This window comes from Myodes glareolus, chromosome 14 (assembly GCF_982192425.1).
Source record: "Myodes glareolus chromosome 14, mMyoGla1.1, whole genome shotgun sequence".
Taxonomy (NCBI): domain Eukaryota; kingdom Metazoa; phylum Chordata; class Mammalia; order Rodentia; family Cricetidae; genus Myodes; species Myodes glareolus.
In genome coordinates this window covers 5,289,919-5,312,269 of record NC_142039.1, presented here as the reverse complement: position 1 = coordinate 5,312,269, position 22,351 = coordinate 5,289,919, and the positions used below count along the sequence as shown (strand labels likewise).

Below are 22,351 nucleotides of genomic sequence, written 5' to 3'. Positions count from 1 at the left end.
CTCTGCATCTGTAATGAGATTGGGTGCTATTTGTTTGCTTTCTTGTTTGAGTTTTTGTGTTTTGAGACAGGACCTTACAATGAAGCCTCAGATAGTATGGAACTCAGAGATCTGCTTGTCTCTGTCTCCTGAGTGCGGGGAATAAAGGTTGTGCCACCACACTAGGCTTTTTAATGAGGTTGTTGTGACGATAAATTAATTCAGTTATTCACATGCATTAAAAAAAACTGGCATGAGAAAAAAATAATGACATCTTGAATTTTGCAGAAAAATGTATGGAGCTAGAAAACATTATTTTGAGTGAGGTAACCCAGACAAAGAAAGGCAATTATCATATGTACTCACTCATAGGTGGTTTTTAAACATAAAGCAAAAAAAAAACACCCTACAAACCACAATCTCAGAGAACTCAGACAACAATGAGGACACTAAGAGAGATTCACATAGATCTAATCTACATGGGAAGTAGAAAGTAGAAAAAGAAAAGATCTCCTGAGTAAATTGGGAGCATGGGGACCATGGGAGAGGGGAGAAGGGGAGGGGAGAGGCAGGGAGGGGAACAGAGAAAAAATGTAGAGCTCAATAAATACCAATAAAAAAAGATTTTTTAAAAAAAAAACTGTTATGTAGTGTGTATTATAGACAAGCACTGGAGAAAGGAAGACCAGGGAAAGAAACAGAACAGATTTTGAACTTTTATTATAATCCCAAGCAATACTGACTGGCATTTCGCAACCTTCACAGAGTACACAATTTAGGGAGGAATTTGTGAAATGAAGTCTGATGATAATAGCTATGTCTAACACACACACACACACACACACACACACACACACACGCATACACAAATAATCCTAGCACTGGAGCAGCAGAAGCAGGATCACTACAGTGAACTTGAGATCACCCTAGGCTACAGATCATGTTCTAGGCCAGCCTGAGTATAGAGTTAAGATTCTGCTTCAAAAAATAACAACACCACAGAAGGAAGCAGGGAAAGACAGCAAGAGTGAAGAAGGGAAGAAAGGAAAAGGAGGGTACACTGAGGTACGAAAGGGGCAGAAAGGAAAAAGAGAAAGAGAAGAGAGGAGCTAGGAGGAAGAAGAGGCAGGAGGGAGAGAAAACGGAGGAAAGGGGGGCAAGAAGGAGGAAGCCTGGTGGAGGAGTAAGAAGGAGGGAAGCCTGCTAAGGCCTGCAGCAGTTAGGCAGCCTAAGGAAGAAGCAGCACACTCCCAGGGCAGTCTCAGCCACACGGTAGAACCATCTGAACACCAAGGGCTAGAGTTGCAGCTCGGTGATAGAGCACTGAGCCTAGCAAGTCTAAAGGTGGGGTCCAAGTCCAACACTACCACTTTTACAAAAAAGACACACAGGGTGACAGAACACAGTTCAAGAATGGAGTCCTGTGAGATTTCTTGTGAGAAAACTCCAAAGAACCAAGACAAGGAACTTGTGATCTCAGTTCCTTCAAAAACACGTAAATGGATTTGGGTTATGCTCTTGCCCCTGTCAGGTGTCACAGCTAGAGTGGCTTTACCTCAGATCACTCATCACAACTGGCTGTTATTTGTTTATATGCCACTATGGAAAAACACGTTCTGCCACGTACAGCTCGCCCACCACATGCAGCCTGCATTTGTGCTTGGACACTTTACTCATATGATTCATCTTTATTCTCAGAGTATAAAGTGTCTGGTGCTCTGAATAAAGTTGGCTATTGATAGGAGGCTTTAGCCATCATTTATTGGCTCCATTTTCCCAGGTCTTGAACTTGACTCCCAAGTAGCTGGGATCACAGGCCTGTGCCACCATGCTTGGCCTATGGAAAATTCTTAAAAAAAGAAAACAGTTACAACCAAAAAATTAAAAGATATATTCTGTCCATATGTAACATATTAACATTAAAAAACACCTATCGTCTCCTGGCAGTGGTGGTACATGCCTTTAATCCCAGCACCTGGGAGGCAGGGACAGGCGGATCTCTGTGAGTTGGAGGCCAGCCTGGTCTACAGAGTGAGTTGCAGGACAGGCTCCAAAGCTACAGAGAGAAATCCTGTCTCAAAGAAAAAACAAAACAAACAGCTCTAGGCTTAATTCTCAGCACCCATACGGCAGCTCTCAATTCTCTGTAACACCAGTTCCAAGGGATCTTTACAAACACAAATGTGAACATGGAATTAAAAGAATGTACAAGTAAACAGTAAGAAGAGGAAGAAAAGTAGCAGCAGAAGCTAATACATGGGCATGATGGTGCATGCCTACAGCCGCAGCATACAGCCAGCCTGGATGTCATGAAACCTGGTCTCAAAAAGGTGAAAGGGAAGGGGTTGAGAAGACACACAGAAAGGACAGAGGAAGAAGAGGCAGTGTTGCAGACAATCTGGGTGTTTTCAAAGAAGAAAATAACACTTTATTAGAGTTTTGGTGGTTTGTTTTTAACACTGTTGCCTTGAGTTTTTTGGTTTTTTTCTTGTTTTTTTTTTCTTTTATTGATTTTTCAAGACAGGGTTTTTCTGTGTAGCTCTGCAATTTGTCCTGGCACTTGCTCTGTAGACTAGGCCAGGCTCAAACTCAGAGATGCACCCGTCTCTGCCATCCAAGTGCTGAGATTAAAGGCATTTGCCACCACCACCACCCCATCCCACCCCCACCCCCCGCTTTGTTTTTCTTCTTTGAGACAAGGTCTCTAATAGCTCAGGCTGTTTTTCATCTTGTTGTGGTCAAGGATGACCTCTAACTCCAAATCCTCCTTCTTCCATTTCCCCAGTGTTGTAATCATAGGCCTATACTAACTTGCCTGATCTATGCAGCCCTGGGAATCAAACCAGGACTTCATGTCCACTGCACCAAGTGGACTAAACCCCAGTTATGAAACTATCAACGGTTAAAAGTCACCTTTTAAAATACCAACTGCATCTGGGGTCGGAGAGGCGGCTTAGTAACAAGTGCACTGCCTGCTCTTCCAGAGGACCAGGTTTCAATTCCCAGAACCTATAGAGTGCTTCACAACTGCTTGTAACTCCAGTTTCAGAGGAACTTTTCTGGTTGGCACATGGCACATAGACATACATGCAGGTCAAGCACCCATAACATTAAAACAAAACCAGTCCATCAAGTGATTTCTACTAAATGCTTGCGTGATCTTTAGGTGCTACTGATAATACACTATTCTCATTTCAATGACAATTATCAATGTATAGTATATCTTTCTGCCTGAATCAGTCTTGGTAAAAACTTTTCACCTAGCTTGGCACAATGGTGCAGGCCTATAATCCCAGTACTGGAGAAGGTAAAGCAAAAGCATGGCAAGTCTGGGGCCAGCCTGAATTATATACTAGAACCGTACTTTAAAAAAAAAATCCATAATTGTTGACAAAAAGTGAAAGCCCTAAAGATAGTAAAACTAATCTGTTGGGGTTGCCATCACAAAGTACAAAAGAATGTTAAAGCAGCATTGACTGTCTTAGAAATATAGCAGCTGGTCATCTAGAACCACCATATCCCCACGGCTGGCTTCTTGTGGTCTTACAGATGGCCATTTTCTCTTTGTTCTATCTTTATGGTCTTGCCTCTATGCATGCTTATGTCCTAATCTCCTTATTTAAAAGAAAGCAATCAACCCCAGCATTCAGGAGGTTGCAATAGGAGAGTCACCCTGAGTTTAAGACTAGGAGAGTCTGTCGTAAAACAAAAGAATGATACCAGTTATAAAGATCCCAATGGATAATTCTAAACTCATGGTCACATAGTTAGTCCTTTTAAAAAATAGAGGACCACAAAACAAAAAAGTATGAAGGTGGGAAGGAGACCTGTGGGGCCCACGGCAGCCTGACATGAATGGAGGGAGATGAGAGGATGGGAGGTGAGAGTAAACAAAATGTACTACAAACATGTGGGAAGCTGCCAAACAAATTTAATCATTATTTCAAACACACACACACACACACACACACACACACACACTGTGGGATATGCTCTTGTTTACTGTAAAGATTTGTCATTCGTATTAGATTTATAAAATGCTAATTGGCCAGTAGCCAGCCAGGAAGTATAGGCAGGGTGATCAGACTAGAATTCTGGGAAGAGAAAAGGCAGAGACGCAGTCACCATCCAGAAGCAGAGAAATCAAGATGAGAATGCCTCACTGATGAAAGATACCAAGCCATGCGGCTAAACATAGATAAAAATTATGGGTTAATTTAAGTTGTAAGAGCTAGTTAATAATAAGCCTGCGCTAATAGGCCAAACAGTTTATAATTAATATAAGTCTCTGTGTGTTTCTTTGGGACTGAATGGCTATGGGAATAGGTAGGACAAAAACTTCCATCTACACACACACACACACACACTCACACTCACACTCACACACACACACGTGTGCACCCATAACCTCCAAGTGAAAAGTCTAGGGTCAAATGGAAAACTACTCATAAAAACAATTACAATTACAATTACAGAATTACAATAATGACACCAAAGCCAAAAACATTACAAAAACATAACCAATAATTCTCAAGACCATAAAGTAATTCCCTTAACATTCTATCAAATTAAATCTAACAATGTATAGAACTGGAAATACATCAGTTAACTGGAATTTAATCCCAGAAAAGATTGCTAACATTTAAAATAATGCAAAACCAAAGTAATTCATTTTATTTGGAGATAAAAACAAACAAACTTGTTCCTTTCTACAAATGCATAAAAAGTAACAAAACCTACAATCTTGTTCCTAATAAGATCTCTCACAGACTAGACAGTAAACACTAAAAACAATCTGATAATTTCTTATAAATAGACATCTACTATTCATTCCACACACTTATCTTCTTTAAAGAACAAAAGCATGACCAATGAGAAATGACTCAGAACATGAAGGCACTTGCTACCAAGCCTGACAATCTAAGCACACTCCAGGACCCACATACTGGAAGGGAGCTGCTAAGTCACCTCTAACTCCAAACAAAATATGCTGGTACACATATGCACCCACACACACAAAAATAAATAAAAATATAATTTCTAAAAATTATAAATCATTTGACTATAGGAAGATCTATATATAAATGTTTATAGAAGTTTAATGTGTAATTGGCAAAATATGAACACAACCAATATTTCCAACAACAGATACACAAACAGATAACAGATAAATAGAAATTGCTCAACAAGCTGGGCAGTGGTGGTGCACGTCTTTAATCCCAGCACTTGGGAGGCAGAGACAGGCAGATCTCTGTGAGTTTGAGACCAGGCTCCAAAGCTACAGAGAAACCCTGTTTTGAAAAACCAAAGAGAGAGAGAGAGAGAGAGAGAGAGAAGAAAAAAGAAAGAAAAAGTAAGAAAGGAAGAAAAAGGGAGGGAGGGAGAGAAGGAGGGAGGGAAATCAAACGAAACTGCTCAACAATAAAAGCAGACTCTTTTATATGGGAACAGTATGGGTAAATTTCAAAGTAAGAGTGCTATGTAAAAAGGGCTAAATCAAGATGAAAATGGTAGGGGATAGGTACATGAATGCATTCACACAAATTTCTAGAAAATATGGACTATTCTATATTGACAAAAACACTAAGAACAAGGGATGGGAAGGAGGGAAAGTTTACAAAAGCACATGTTCCTTTCTTTATGTTGAGGACCTCTTGAGAATATGTAAAAATTGGCAAGATACTATTATAAGCTTTAATTAAATGTAATTTAGTTTACCTCAACAAAAGTCAACAGGCTGGCATGGTGGGATATAACTATAATCCCAGCTACTCAGGAGGCTAAGGTAGGGTGAGGATGAAAATTTAAGGCCAGCCTGGGTAGCTTACCATAACAAAAAAAAAAAAAAGGTGGGGGGTGCAGATCAGTAGTAGAATGCATGACTAGAATACACAAAGTCCTAGATTCTAACCCTAGTCAAAACAACAAAACACCTTAAATGTTCAGTTTTGTGTTGTTTTTCTACAAATGTAAAAAGAAGACTTACAAAAAAATAAAATAAAGCAAGAATAGTGGTACATACCTATGAACCCAGCACTCAAAAGGCTGAGTCTGGAGACAGGAGAGATGGCTCAGCCATTAAGAGCACTGGTCATCTTACAGAGAACCTGGGTTTGATTCCCAGGAAGCATATGAAAGCTTATAGCCATCTATAACTTCAGTCCTAGCAGATCTGATGGCCTCTTTTAGTTTCTGTGGGCACCAGGCACCCACATGGTACAGATATATTTGTAAGCCAAACACATACATAAAAAAATAATAACTTTTTAAAAAAGAGGTTAAGGCAGCGGCCTTAGTTCAGGGACCACCAGGACTACAGTGAAACTATTTCAAAACTTAAAGCTTACTCAGCTCAAAACAAAGCTAAGAGTGATCAAGGCTTCACTCAATCAGTAAAATACTAGGTAAGGATTTTATATTCCCAGGTCATCTATACCATTATTACATGACATTTGTCTGAGACTGCATATTACCTGAGCATCTGTTTCATGGCAGTGGCTGTGTGAACATACCTATTATTGTACTGCCGGTCACACTTCTATGCTGTATAATACCTGATAATGATAATAAATTCTTACTGGTCTACAGATTACAGTACGTGTTACCACTGTATTAAAGAACATTACTACTATGCTTTTTTTCTTTTTAGGAGTAAATTTTTTAGATGATATCTTTTTTATCTAAAGTGTTCTGGTGTTTTGCTGCATGTATGTCTGTTGTGAGGGTATCAGATCCTCCAGAACTGAAGTTACAGACACTTTTGAGCTGCCATGTGGGTGCTGGGAATTGAACTCAGATCCTCTAGAAAAACAACCAGTGTTCTTAATTGCTGATCCATCTCTCCAGCTTTAACACTATTTTTAAAATTATTTTAAAAACTTTTTTCTACACCAGCAACAGCCTCGTGAATCATGCATTTTCCACTCTTGACAACATCGACTGTCCACAGGGAACAGTAGGTAGACTTCCATACCATGAAGACTGATGTAGGTGTTCTCTAAGATGTTCACACCACAGCAAAATCTCCTAGTAATACATTTCTTAGCAGGTGTGTACCCTTATAATTAAGACACGTGCTACCATTTGACTAACTATAAACCTAAAAGACTTTACAGCTGATACCTGTGAGATATGATTGATGGAAGACTCCATTCTCCGAAGCTGAGATGCCTGGATATCCAGCAACTGGAGTACATTGTTGGCCAATGCATTTATTTGATAAGCAACACTAGCTAGAGATTGGGTTGTATATGCTTTGGTCTCTTCTAGAGCTTTTCTCTTGTCTGTAGCCTGAAATAAGAACAAAAATAACCAATAGTTAGTTGACAATTCATTAAACACACATTTTATACAAATACAGAGCTATTTTCCTCCATTTAAAAAGCCCAAATCAGAAATATCAAACTAGTCAAATGACATGCTCGCTCTCGTGCTCGCGCTCTCTCTCTCTCTCTCTCTCATTTCTTTACAGACTTTAAAAAAACAATACTAAACTTTAAATGGGGAAAAAAAAAAACCCAGGACAGAAAACAAACAATCCTGTACAATAAAAGAACTGCTGGAGGTGTCACCATCCCAGATCTCAAGCTCTACTTCAAAGCTATAGTAACAAAACCAGCATGGTACTAGCATAAAAACAGATAAGCGGATCAATAGAATCAAATAGAAGACCAAGACATAAATCCACACACCTAGGAATACCTAATTTTTGACAAAGAAGACAAAAATACACAACAGAGAAAGAAAAAGCAACTTCAACAAATGGTGCTGGCACAACTGACTGTCCACATGTAGAAAAATGCAAACAGATCCACATCTATCACCTGCACAAGACTCAAGTCCAAGTAGATCAAAGACCTCAACATAAATCCAGTTACACTGAACCTAATAGAAGAGAAAGTACGAAGTAGCCTTGAACACATTAACACAGGAGACCACTTCCTGAATAGAACACCAGTAACAAAAACACCAAGATTAATAAATGGGAACTCCTGAAACTGAAAAGTTTCTGTAAGGCAAAGAACACAGTCAATAAGACAAAACAGCAGCCTACAGAGTGGGAAAAGATCCTTACCAACCCCACATCCGATAGATGGCTGATCTCCAAAATATATAAAAGAACTCAAGAAACTAGACATCCAAAACCCAAATAATCCAATTTAATAACGAGGTACAGACCTAAACAGAGAATTCTCAACAAAAGAATTTCAAATGGCAGACAAACACTTAAAGAGAACATTTATCGTCCTTAGCCATCATGGAAATGCAAATCAAAACAATTCTGTGATACCATCTTACAGTTAGAATGACTAAGATCAAAAAACACTAATGACAGCCTATGTTGGAAAGGATGTAGAGCGAGTGGAACACTCCTCCATTGATGGTGGGAATGCAAACTTGTATAGCCATTTTGGAAATGGTGGTTTCTCAGAAAATCAGAAAACTATCTACACCAAGACCCAACTAAACTATTCTTGGACATATACCAAAAGGATACTCAACCATAACACAAGGACACTTGTTCAACTATGTTCACAGCAGCTTTAGTTGCCATAGCCAAAACCTGGAAACAATCTAGATGCTTCTCAATCAAAGAATGGACAAAGAAAATGTGATACATTTACACAATGAAGTATTGCTCAGCAGTTAAAAAAAATGACATCTTAAAATTTGAAGGCAAATGGGTGGAACTTGAAAAAAATTATCCTTAGTGAGGTAACCCTGACCCAGAAAGACAAACATGTTACGTACTCACTCATAAGTGGATATTAGCTCTAAAGTAAAGGATAACCATGCTACAATCCACAGCCCCAGAGAGGCTAGGTAACAAACAGGGGTCGCATTGATCTCCCTGGAAAGGGGAAATAGAGATCTCCTGGGTGGACTGGGGACAGATGGGGGAAGGGGAGGAAGGGGAAGGGAAGAAGGGGAAGAAGGGGGAAAGGGAAGAAGGGGAAGGGGAAGAAGGGGGAAGAAGGGAAGGGGAAGAAGGGGAAGGGGAAGAAGGGAAGGGAAGGGAAGGGAAGGGAAGGGAAGGGAAGGGAAGGGAAGGGAAGGGAAAGGAAGAAGGGGAAGAAGGGGAAAGGGAAGAAGGGGAAGGGGAAGAAGGGGAAGAAGGGGAAGGGGAAGAAGGGGAAGGGGAAGAAGGGGAGGGGAAGGGAGGGGAAGGGAGGGGAGGGGAGGGGAGGGGAGGGGAGGGGAGGGGAGGGGAGGGGAGGGGAGGGGAGGGGAGGGGAGGGGAGGGGAGGGGAGGGGAGGGAAGGGAAGGGAAGGGAAGGGAAGGGAAGGGAAGGGAAGGGAAGGGAAGGGAAGGGAAGGGAAGAAGGGAAGGAAAAGAAAAGAAAAGAAAAGAAAAAGAGAAAAGAAAATCTGAAAATCAACTACCCTGGCTCAGAGGAACTCAGAGTCTGAACCAACAACCAGGGAGCCTGTATGGCTCTACACACATGTGACAGCTGTTTATCTTGTGGCACTGCTAACAGTGGGAACAGCGACTGTCCCTTTGGCTGGCTCTTAAGAACCTATTCCTCATACTGGATAGACTTGTCCAGCCTACATTCGAGGGGAGGTGCTTAGTCTTATTACAACTTGATATGCCATGCTTTGTTGATACCCATGAAAGGCCTGACTAGAAACAGAGGAGTGGATTGGGGGATAGGAAACTGCAGTAGGGATGTAAAATCAATAAATTAATTAAATAAGAAAAGAAGCAAGCAAGTCAGCCAGTCCAAATCAGTGTGGCAAGATGACTCAATGGGTAAAAGCACTTGTTGTGCAAGCTTGAATTCAATTCCCTGAACCCTTTAAATATAAAGGAGAAAAACAGCTCCAGAGTTGTCTTCTGAGCTCCCTCATGCTGCAGCACTGGCGCCCTCACACTTGCACAAAGTATATACACACAGTAATGATAGTAAATTGGACATCAGAGTGATTTTTTTAAAAAAAGCTTGGAACTAATCTGATGAGTTTTGGGATTACAGATAAATTCCTAGATAACTGGCTTTAAAACACTGGTCTTAGGCCAGGCAATGGTGGCTCATGCCTTTAATCCCAGCACATGGGAAGCAGAGGCAGGTGGATTTCTGTGAGTTCGAGGCCGACCTGGTCTACAAAGTGAGTTCCAAGACAGCTAGTTACACAGAGAAACCTTGTCTCAGAAAAAAACAAATCACTCACACACACACACACACACACACACACACACACACACAAAAGCCTTACAATTCTGCAATGTTTCTAATTTCATTTGTCAACTTTACCCACTTTTTATAGATTATTTAAGATGTTTAAACAACTTTGCTATCTGTGTAAAACAAGTTTACTTTTTTCTTTGAAATTGTCTTCTGTCTTGTTTCTTTTTCTTGCTCTTTTAGTGGCTAGGAATACAAATACAATCTTGAATAGAACCAGTCATCCACACTATTAAAAACAAAGTCTTTCTGCATTAAAACACAGAATCTAGGCTAGGAATTTTCTTCCAAGGTAGAGCATTTGTCTAGAATGTTCAAGGACATTTGTTATAGAATTAAAATTCAGAACTGGGGGAAGACAGGGAAATTTCTACAATATAGAGGAAAAATAAACATTTGTTTACAAAGTCATGTAGACAAACTTGAATAAGATAATTATTTTCAATCATCTATTATATTCTAGAATTTCATCTACCTGTTTCTTTAGCCTTCAGTTTACAGACCACACACATTTTTCTATCACAGGAGTGAAAGGAAATGCCAGGTTTGGGCTAACATCTATTTATCCTTTCCTCCCATGTAAAAATTTGTATTTTATTTTCTAGTTTTCTTTATTATACAATCATATAACTATTTAGAAACAATTAAATGTTAACAGAAATTATTCTACTTAGAAACCTACACATAAGAACCCTTTCATTCTGATACAGTGAAGTGCAATGCACTCTTACTCAAAACAGTAATGTCATACTTGAGCAAAAACAGTATTTTGCATAGCCTCCATTTAAAACTTTAATGTAAGGGAAGAGTACAACAACTGGTTGTCCAGTTCCAAATACTGAGCCCTGAAGACATACAAATGAGTAACATTATATGAACTCAACCGGTTATTTGTTAGGAATACATATGTATATACATATATGCATGTAATAACAATTGATTTTTTAAAAGGTCATGAATCTGAAGTAGAGCAGGGAGAGACATATATATATATAGGAGGAAGGTCTGGAGGGAACAAAGGAAAAGTAGAAATATAATTAAAATATAATCTAAGAAATTTTTTTAAATATTACAAGTGCTAGCAATGATATAGAGAAAATAGAAATTTTTTTATGTAGATCACTGGCAACAATAAAAAACAAAGTATCTTTAAAAATTTAAGAAATTAAATTTTTGGGAGTAATTTTTATGTGTGTGGATGTTTTGCCTGAAATAAATAAATGCACACACACACACACAGCACATGTATGCCTGGTGCCCAGACAGTTTTGAGCTACCATGTGTGGATGTTGGACATCGAATTCAGTTCTTCTGCAGAGCAGCAAGTACTCTTAACCGCTAAGTCATGTCTTCAGTCCATCAAAGAAACTAAATTTTAAACTCCATTTTCTTGGGGGCTGGGGATTAGCTCAGTTAGCAGAGTGTTTGCCTAGCATACACAAAGGCCTGGTTGCTATATCCCTCCCCCCCCCAAAAAAATAAAGAAAGCTAGGAGTAGTGATGCATACCTATGAAGCTAGCATTCAAAACAAGAGTAACTTAGAAGAGTCAATTTTAAAGTTATTCTTAGTTACACAGTGAGTTCAAAACCAACCTGGGTTGTATGACACCTTACTCCCCACAAATTTTTTTGCATTTTCTCTGATTTGCAATATTTGAAGCATTAAAAAGACTTGTGTGGTTGGATAGTGGTGGCTCACGCCTTTAATCCCAGTCCTCAGGAGGCAGAAGCAGGCAGATCTCTGAGTTCAAAGCCAGCTTGGTCTACAGAGATCCAGGATAGACAGGGCTAAACAGAGAGGACCTGTTCTGAAAAATCAAAAAAAAAAAAATTAAAAAAAAAGAAAGAAAAAGAAAGCCATGCCTGGGTGTAACAGCCTTACTGAAGAATGCCTTTCAAGTCACCATTTGTTTCCACTCAAATTTGCAGAAAATTACTGCTGCCAGTTATTTTGTTTGTAGCTCCCTTATAATCACCAACCAATCACCTAAGCAGGTCAAAGGAGCAGACAAAACGTGTCACAGACTATAGACAACTAAGAATGTGTCCACAGAACTAAGATCATTAACTACACTAATTAGTTAATTAGGCTCCCTGTTAACAAATGGCTCTGGAAGTCCATTTGTCATCACTGTCCTTTAAGTGTCCTTAAAGGGAATCAAATATACACAGCTCTTTGTTTGTTTGGTTGGTTTCGTTTTTGTTTTTGGAGACAGGGTTTCTCTGTAGCTTTGGAGGCTGTCCTGGATCTAGCGCTTGTAGACCAGGCTGGCCTTGAACTCACAGAGATCCACCTGCCTCTGCCTCCCAAGTGCTGGGATTAAAGGCCACCACGCCACCACTGCCTAGCAAACATACACAGCTTTAAAAGAAAAGTTAGTTGTTTAAAATAGCTGCAGTTAAAATACGCAACATAGTGAACACACTTAAAATAAACTACGCCGGAAATTCCAGAGATAACTGAACTCTGTGACCATCTCAACCATTACCCATTTCCTTCTTCCTCCTTCCTTATCCACCTGCAGAAATCCAACTTACTAAATTAGGATCTGTTAGCTGGGGTAGAAACCTTCAATAGTATCTGCTTCCTTAAATCCTTTCTGTCCCATCATAGTTTCTTCAAATGGAAGGGGCGGGGGTTCTTTTCATTGCATGAAATAAAAAATTGTTGGCTATAAGCAACCTCAATCTCTTCTACATCCTTCTATCACCCTTCCTCCCTCCTTTCCACTGAAAACTGACCCCCATCCACACCCTTACTTCACTGCCTTTCCTCTTCCTCACTTTCTTCACCTCAGGTGAAATCTTTCTCCCATTTTATTGTGTCAATATCTGACTTCCAAAAGAGAAAAAAGTCATCCTTGTCATGACTGCCGCTCAAAAGTTAACACAAACAGGAGTGACAGCAAACAACCATCACCCAAGCATTTGGGAGGCAGGAAAATTACCAAATTTGCAGACAGACTGAGCAACACTGGAGAATCTACTTCACAAAAGAAAAAAAGGAGACATGGGGACAGGAATAGGATTTGTGGCACAGTCTGCTCTTTAACTGGAAAGCTTACACAGAACAATCAGCTCCAACTACACTTACACATATCTTCATATTTAACTGTATTCTCGAAAACGCTTTTAAACCTTTATAGTCAATTTATCTTTATGGCATTTCTAGTAGACAGACTGTAAAAACAGCTCTGAAATTTTAAGTTGTATCATAATTACAACCCAAATAATCCCTTTATTATCAATATCACAAAGCATTTAAACTTTAAAAGGCTTAGGACACAATCAAGGGAAACCTTATTTCAGAAAGAGCAAGTACATTTTAAAATTACAATTAGGTTCAAGGCCACCCTGGGACACATAGCAAATTCCAAGCCAGCCTGAGTTACACAGTGAGACCTCCCACGTCAAAAAATAAACCAAACAAAATTCACTGATAGACAAGATAGTCCTAACAAAGAGGACTAAAGAAGCAAGGCCACAGAGCCCGCCATCCACAGTGTGCATTCACTAACCACCACCTGGTGGTGGTGCAGGCTGCACTGGTCACCCACACCCCTGCCCTGCCCAGGGAAACAATGCCCCATTATGCGACCTAAATTATGCGTATCTATTCCCCTTCTTCAGTCACATAGCACAGGTAACACACAAGCCTCAATTCCCCTAAGAAGTCTTAAGTACACCACTGCTCACCATGAGAGCCAGAGAGGGCAGATTCAGGCCCCTGCTCACAGTTGTACTGACAAAATCTTTTACCTGGAAGGACAATCCATCTTCATGACCTTCTCAAACTCTTCTTAACACCTGACATGTTACACATTTATGTACTGTTCATATAAAAGATTTTATATTTAGCCCATGATATTGGCTTTCCTTTCACTTCCTCCTTTGCTATCAACTAATTCACTTCCCAAACAATTTTAGTTCTTCTTAAAAAGAATGATTGCAAAATACTCCACATACTGGACAGTGCAACCAGACAACATATATCACAACTGCTTAAAATCTATGTGTTCTTCATGTCTAGGAATTTTCCCAGAAGAAAAGCAAGGGCAAATGCAAACAACATTCGTATTACTTCAATTTGTAACAGCAAAGAAAAACTAGAAGCAATGTAAAGAACCAATGACAGGTGACAAAAATCTCATTTTGACTATCATGTAATCAAAAATTATATAGATATTTACCAACAAGGAAAGTGTATTAAAATCAGGATTTAAAGGTGGAAGCAGTCCAATACGATTTATAGACAAGGTATTTACTACATAATTTCACTTTACATTAATAGTAATAGTTGAGGAAGCAATAAAGATGCAGAAGGGAAGATGCAAAATCAGAGAGCACTAAATCAATCACCTTGAGAAGCTACAGCATTCAGCTACAGAAACCGGGCTACAAAGGAAGAGCTACGGCGGAAGTTGTGCTACTCTAGATTTGCCAACTGCACCTCAAGATCTGTCAGATGGATGGGGCTATGCCACAGTCAGGAAAAGGAACTGGACACAGCAAGAAAGTAAGGTCAAGCTGGAGCCCACTAGTCTCTCCACGCATCTTACCGCATCTAACCAAAACCAACTTCAGATGGTAGACAACGCTGCTTAAACAAACCCATCTTTTCGCTAATTCTAACCCAGTGTGTTTGGCAGCCATACAATGGAGATTATGGAGCACACAGTCTGAGCTTCAGTAAACAAGAAAGTAAAAACCACCACAGTATTGTCGGTTAATATGGTATATGTACACATCTTTTAGACATACAGAACTCACAAGCAAAGACAAAGGCAAAACCATGCTTCAGTCTACCATGACCAAAACCAATTACTAGTTACTTTCCTCATTGCTGTAGTAAGCACCTGACCAAAGGGGGGGGGGGGGCGGCAATTTAAGAAATGTTTGTTTTGGTCCAGTTAAAAGAGTCCAGCTCATCATGATAGCAAAAGCATGGAGGCAGGAGCATGACCTAACTGGTCAAGCTGAGCGCACAGTCAGGAGGCAGGAGGAGATAAACTGGCTGCTCAGCTCACTTTCTCCTTTTTCAGTCTGAGATGCCAGTTCAAAGGATACCTTTACATTCCCTTTGGTTTTCTTCTTCTCACCTGTGTTTCCCTTTTTGCTTTCTATTTTTCTATGTAGACTTTATCTTATTAAGATTTGGGGGTTTTTTCCCCTAATCCTTTTTCTTATATTTAAGTTTATTCTTGTTACTGAGACATTTCTCATTTTTTTCATTCATTTATTCATTCATTCAGGCTCTTCTAGGGACTGAATCTTGGACCTGTACACTCAATAAGCACATACTTACCACAGGGTTATAATTCCAGGCTTTTCCCCCCAATCTGCTACTTTCTCTTCTTCGTAACAAACATTTCTATCCATCTTGTTCCTTTGATGAAACCTTGTTTGCCTCTATTTTTCCCCTCTCCCTGCCACCTACCTACCCATTTACTATACCCACATTTACACTACATGCTTTTTAACTTAGTCATGCACTGTTTTATGACCATTAGTGATACACTGGTGGGCTTTCACTAATAGTCTGTGTACCCCAGTGTCTTGCATCATTTGCTATTGTACTTTTCCTCTTCTGAGTGGTGATCAATCCTGAGCCTTCAAAGGCTAGGAGGACCTTTAATTTCAGTAGTCTAGAGATGGAGGTGGACAGCTCTCTATGAATTGGAGGCCAGCCTGGAGATCTACAAAGTAATTTCCAGGCGAGGTCACTCAGTATAGATTCTCAAATAAAAGTCAAAAAGATCTACAAATCAAAAGATGCAGATCACAACTGGGAAAACACACACACACACACACACACACACACACACAGCAAGGCAACATGGCTCTTCCTAAAACATGCAACTCAACTAGCAAACTCAAAAACTGAAATAGGTTAAATGGTGGATGGAAGGTTAAATAAAAGACCTCATATTTAGTGGCAAAAAAGAAGAAGAATATATACAAATGAGTAGATGAATAAAGCAAAGAAATTAATCCAGAACCTAGACTGGAAATATGGAGAAGAAAGTCAACAAAATAAATGAGAAAACCATCAATATAAATAAGAAAGTCAGTACTATGCTTTTTAAAATCCAGCAAGGAAATTTTTTAGGGGAAAGAAAAAACTTTGGAAATGAAAAACTAACGAATCAAATGAAAGAATAATAGAATCTCACCAGGAGACTCGAACAAGCAGGAAAATAACAGAATCGGGGATAAAGGAAAAGATTCAGGAAATACTATAGTCAAACAGCAATAAAGGAAAACAAACACTGAATAAGAATAACCAAAACATCCAAGAACTCCAGGATATAATCAAGCGACCAAAATTAATAATCAATAAAAAAAGAAAAAGGAAAAAAGAGAAGAAATGAGGGAAAAGAAGGAAGCTGAGATACAGTATGTTCAAACTTTTTTTATACTTTAGTTTTATTTTTACTTGCACTGGTGCTTTGCCTGCATGAATGTCTGTGTGAGGGTGTCATCTTGGAGTTGCAGGCAGATGTTAGCTGCCATGTAGGTGCTGGGAATTGAACCCAGGTCCTCTAGAAGAGCAGTCTTAACCACTGGGCCATCTCTCCAGCTCCTCAAAAATTTTAAAACAGAATATCCAAACACTTGCATCTAGAACCCCAAACAGACATAAAGCAAAGAATCTGCCTATGACAAATCACAGCCAAAGTATCAGAAACACGACGAAAGAGCCAGGCATGGTGGTGTAAGCCTTTAAACCCAGCTCTTGGGAAGCAGAGGCAGATGGTTCTCTATATGAGTTTCAAGCCAACTAGTGTTATACAGACTCTGTTTTTTTGTTTTTATTTTTCTTAGAAAAAAAAAAGAAAAAGAAAAGAAGAAAGAAAAGGCAAATAAACATTAAAAGCTATAAGGGAAAACCACTAATTCACCTACAAAGGCAAGTTCAACAGGAAAAAAAAACAAAACTCAGTTCTCTCATTAGCAAATCTACAAAAAAGCATGAAAAGAGATACCAGCCAGTCAGTCCTGGAGTCTGCCTGGGTGTGAGATCATACCAAACCTGCAAAGGAGTCCCATGAGCAAGGTCCACCCTCCCAAGCTTAAAAACATAATGGACAAGAAGTTATCACTGAAGTTGAACAGTGAGTTGCAGGCATGTCCAAGAAATACTGCAGGGCTCTGTTCCTTCAATGAATCTGTGCTGAGTGTGTGGTAATGGCAACTAGCGGGCAACAGAATCACATTGGAATGGTGCTCATACTGGAAACAGCAGCATCATGTGAGAAGCCCTGGAAAGCTTTAAGCATCCCTCCCTAAAGGGCCTGTTTAATTATAATGTAGAACTGGGTCTGTACATTTTCATATAAAACTTTTTATTAAACTTTGTGAAGGGTGGATGGATGGAAGGAAGGAATTATGAAGGCCAACCAACTGCTAGATCTCCAACTCTGTCTCATAAAACAGACTGAGAAATAAGAGCATCAAGACAAGAACAAACTAATGCAGTTTATATCCACCAAGGTAACAACACTGTGGGATATTCAACAGTGTAAATGAGGGAACTTCTAACACTAATAGGAAGAAAAGAAACAATAATTCAATCAACCAGAAAAATCAACATAATTACATGAATTAACAAACCTCTCTAAAAATAACCTTAAATGTAAATGGGCTGAACTCACCAATAAAAAGATACAAATTAGCAGACTGTACTTAAAAACAGATCCAGCTCTTGGTTGTTACCAAGAAATGCACCTAACTAGCAAAAACACACACAGAGAGCATCAAAAAAGACCTATCAAGCAGATGGAACCCAAAACAAGCTGGCATAGTTATTCTGATAGCTGATAAAGTATATTTCAAACCAAAATTACACAAAAAAAATTTAAAAAGTTTTATTATATATGAGCAAGTGAAACAATTCATCAGGAAGTATACAAAACTGTTAGTCTATATGCACCAAACATTGAGGGCTCACAATTTCATAAAGTAAGTATTAGTGGGCATAAAAGGTCACAAAAGCCCTGATTCAATAACAACTAGTAAGGTTGAGTTTTCCACCAATTCTCATCACTGGGTAAGACATCCAACCTAAAATCAACAACAACAACAACAACAACAACAACAAAATTCTGATTTAAGTTACACCAAAGGTCAAATGGAGCTAACGGTACCCATATAATATTCCACCCAACAGAGTCAGAATACTCATTCTCAACAGTCCGAAAAAGCATGTAAGTTAGAGTTGGAAGCTAGCAAGACAACTCAGTGGGTTGCACCTGCTGTCTGGTGACCCACACTGCAGAAGGAAGAGCTGACCCCAGGAAGTCGTCCTCCAGTTCATACACCCCCACTGTGGCACATACATGCCCACACACAGAAAGAAGGTGAAAAAAAGATAATTAATTAGCTAAGTTAAATAGGCAACATTGTAGTTTACAAAGCAAATCAAAAAATACAAAATAATCAAAATTTTCTTATCAGGTCACAGTGCAATAAAACAGAAAATAGCAAGAAAATACAGAAACTACATATACATATTGAAACGTATACTGGTCATGAATGACCAATAGACCAATGAAAAAATTAGGAATAAAATGTTAAAATTCCTAGAATCAGGGGCAGGAGAAATGGATCAACGTTCATGAGAGTATATGTGGACTCAAGTTTATCTCCCAGCAACTATTTGGTGGCTTAGAATCACACATATCTGGTTCCAGGAAGCCAAGTCACTGCTCTGGCATCTGTGGGCACCAGACACACGCATGGTGTACACACAGTAACAGAGCACTAACACACAGAATAGAAATAAGCCCTTCTTAAAAATCCTAGAAGCAAATAAAAACAAAAGCACAATTTCTTAGAATCTTTCTTTACAGCTAAAAGAAAATTTCATACTTAAACTTACATTTAAAAAAATGACCAAATTAATTTCATTACAATGATACAAGGATCATTCAATATATAACCACATAAATACATATTGAAAGAAACCACACGGTCATCTCAGTGATTACATAAAAGGCCTCTAAAAAGGTTCAACAACCCTTCATGATTAAAAAAAACTTAATTTTAAAATGATTAAAAAGAATATGCCTCAGGCTGTCTTCACTCAGTACTTAGGAGGTAGAAGCAGGCAGGTCTCTGTGAATCTGAGGCCAGCCTGGTCTACAAAGCAAGTTCCAGGAATGTTACACAGAGAAACCCTGTTTCAAAACACCAAAAAAAGAAAAAAATCCTCATAATAAGTATTATAATACAAACTTATAACAAACATACTAAATGAGAAAAACTAAAATCAGAAACAAGTGTGCCCATTCTTTCCTCTATTTCAACGTAGTATTCAAAGCCTTATTAGCTAGAGCATTAATACAGAGAAAGTCAGGCCACAAATAGGAAAGAATGAAGTCAAAGCACTCCTACAAGCAGTCTGATGGAGACATTTTCTCAACTGAGGTTCCTCTTTCCAGATAACTCTAACTTTGCCGGAGCAGGAAGCACTGTCATGGACACTCTGGATTAGGCGAGGACTCTGACTACTGCACTGCTGACAGGCATGTCAATGCACGCCCACTGGTTCAGCGGTGATGGAGGCGTGTAAGAGCTGGAGATGAGGTGGGGCTGTGGACATGTCCTGCAGGGGTGACAAGGCTGTGAGACTCGCACTCCCAAAGGCATGCTGACTTGCAGACTGGGCCTGCCAAGGTGTGAAGAGAAGGTAATCAGGAGTGGAAGGGGAACAATAAGGAATAATGAGGGTGAATATGTTCAAAAATTTATACATGTATGAAAATTTCACAATGAAGGGCATTATTATACAAAATTAGTATATGCTAATTAAAACAGAAATAAGAAAAGAAATAGCCAATAAATATTTTAAGTGTAAAATACTTAGCAATCAATGAAATCCAATTTAAACTACTCTGATATTCAATCTCACCCCAAACAAAAATCAAGAAAACAAACAACAAAAACCAACCAGCAAGGACGTGAGGGAAAAGGAACCTTACTCACTGCTGATGTGCATCAGTGTTGAGACCTCAAGAATGCCTCCCCAACTCCATTATAGCATGATAGTCAACTCTCGTTTGCATTTCAGAAACCCACAGGACAAGTCACCTAGACTGTTAGGCCATAGGGCTAACAGTCACATCTGTTTGGGCTATCCCTCTCTCGGGACTTGATAGATCAAACACATTACCAAGTATGTGGATGGCCTTCTCTTGGGTGGGCCCTGAAAAGTAATCCTCCTGGCCACTAAGTCTCTTAAATTTCTTGGCTGAAAGAAAACAGAAGGTGTCTCAAAACAAGGCCTACTTTACCAATGCAAAGTCACTTACCCAGGTCTAATTCCAATAAAGAGTATCTAGGCCTTGGGATCTGAATGTATTCAGCCTATTTTAAACATCCCTTCCCTCAGACTTTGAAACAAGAAGCCTTCATGGTAGTTCTAGATATTGCAGAACTTGAACTCCTGAATATGCTGGACTGGCTAGGCCTCATTATCCAACTTTAAAGGGAACTCAAAGACATTAAAATATTCTATGGATTCGGGCAGGTGGTGATGTCGCACACCTTTAATCCCAGCACTCAGAAGGCAGAGGCAGGTGAATCTTTATGAGTTCAAGGCCAGCCTGGTCTACAGATTGAGTTCCAGGACAGCTAGGACTGTTACACAGAGAAACCTTGTCTTGAAAAATAAAAAATAAAAAAATAAAAATCTATGGATCCCACATCTCAGCATGCTTTTCAGAAGCACTAGTCTTCCACTTTAGGACTATGCACTCAGTGCCATGTTCCATCTCTATGTGACAGAGAAAGCGGGTAGCTTTGGGTGTGTTCACACAATTTGTACATTAAGTACAAACAGACAAGGGGTGGCGTGGTGGTCTTTGGTCAGTTGGATTCTTGATCCCTGAAGTACAAGTCTGGGCAGCACAAAGCAATGTTGTCTATTTTACTGGGTGGGGGCATGCAAATTCAGATCTTTGAACTCAATTTAATCCTCTCCCAAAAATGTAAATTTCAAATTCCCTTGGTATAGGATAGGGTCATAATCTATACTAGTACAAATTGTATAATCAAATAAAATATATAACTCAGGATATATAATAATGTAAAAAAAATGGCAGGCTAGAGAAATAGCTCACTGGTTAAGGTCACTGTGGCCTGCTCTTCCAGGGGACATAGGTCTGATCCCCACATGGTAATTCACAACAATCTGTATTCAGGGGGGGTCTGACACCTCTTTTGGTCTACACAGGAACTTAGGTGGTACATAGGCATATGCCTAGGTAAAACACCCATACAAACAATTTTTTTAAATGTTTTAGCGATAATAGCAGTAAGTTAACAGAAACTAAAAAGTTCCTCATAATAAATTAGCCCTACATTTGGCTCTTTCTTCCACGACTCCACAAAAAATAAGTAACAAAACCATTACAAGCTATCATCAGTGCAGTGATGTCACACACCTTTGATCCCAGCACTTCGGGGGCAGAGGCAGGTAGAACTGTGAGTTTGAAGCCTGCCTGATCTACATGGTGAGTTCCAAACTAGTCAGGACTACAGAGTGAGATATCATCTCATTAAAAAAAAAAGTAATAACAATATCAATGAAGTCAAAACATTTAAAAGACCAGTGTGAGGTTACACACATGTAACTCTAGCATCTGAGAAGTAAGTGAAGGCAAGAAGACAGAAGAGCTCAAAGTGACTGAAGGGACTCTGCCAACTCAAGCAAGGTAAAAACGGCTGTCAGGCTTGCCCTTCTCCCCCATTCCTTCTACCTTGTTTTAAGAAGGAAGGAAGGAGGGAGGGAGGGACAGACGAAGGGAGGGAGGGAGGGAAGGGAGGGAGGGAGGGAGGGAGGGAGGGAGGGAGGGAGGGAGGGAGGGAGGGAGAAAAAGTTAGATTACATTCCAACCTAGCCACCAAGGTCTATTTGACCACTTCCTCCTGAAGCTAACTACCAAGATCCAGCTAACAAAGTATTGAAGTCAAGCAATCAAAAGTCTCCTTTGACTACCCTAATTAACATTATGTGAGCCAAATTAAAATTAAACGCCACCCCCTAACCTAGGGTTCCCCTTTTACCTTTATAAACCTCTATTTCCCTCAACTCCATTTCCCTCCCTTGCATCGCCACTACTCAGGTCTCACAACCACACTTTCTGTCATGCTGCTGTCTCTTTCCACACTCTGCATC

The 22,351-nt window shown here is 39.5% G+C and overlaps 1 protein-coding gene and 1 pseudogene across 12 annotated transcripts in view; one reads left to right on the top strand and one right to left on the bottom strand.

Moving 5' to 3' along the window:
- The window catches only part of Abi1 (abl interactor 1), an 83,924-nt gene that overhangs the window by 45,257 nt on the left and 16,316 nt on the right, over positions 1–22,351 (bottom strand). For all 12 annotated transcript variants that reach the window (XM_085698983.2, XM_085698984.2, XM_085698985.2 and 9 more), the window contains exon 2: positions 7,102–7,269. In XM_085698983.2, coding sequence (XP_085555109.1) covers positions 7,102–7,269 — 168 coding nt within the window. The remainder of the gene's footprint in view (positions 1–7,101; positions 7,270–22,351) is intronic.
- Positions 17,219–17,510, top strand: LOC125417601 (small nuclear ribonucleoprotein G pseudogene; annotated as a pseudogene).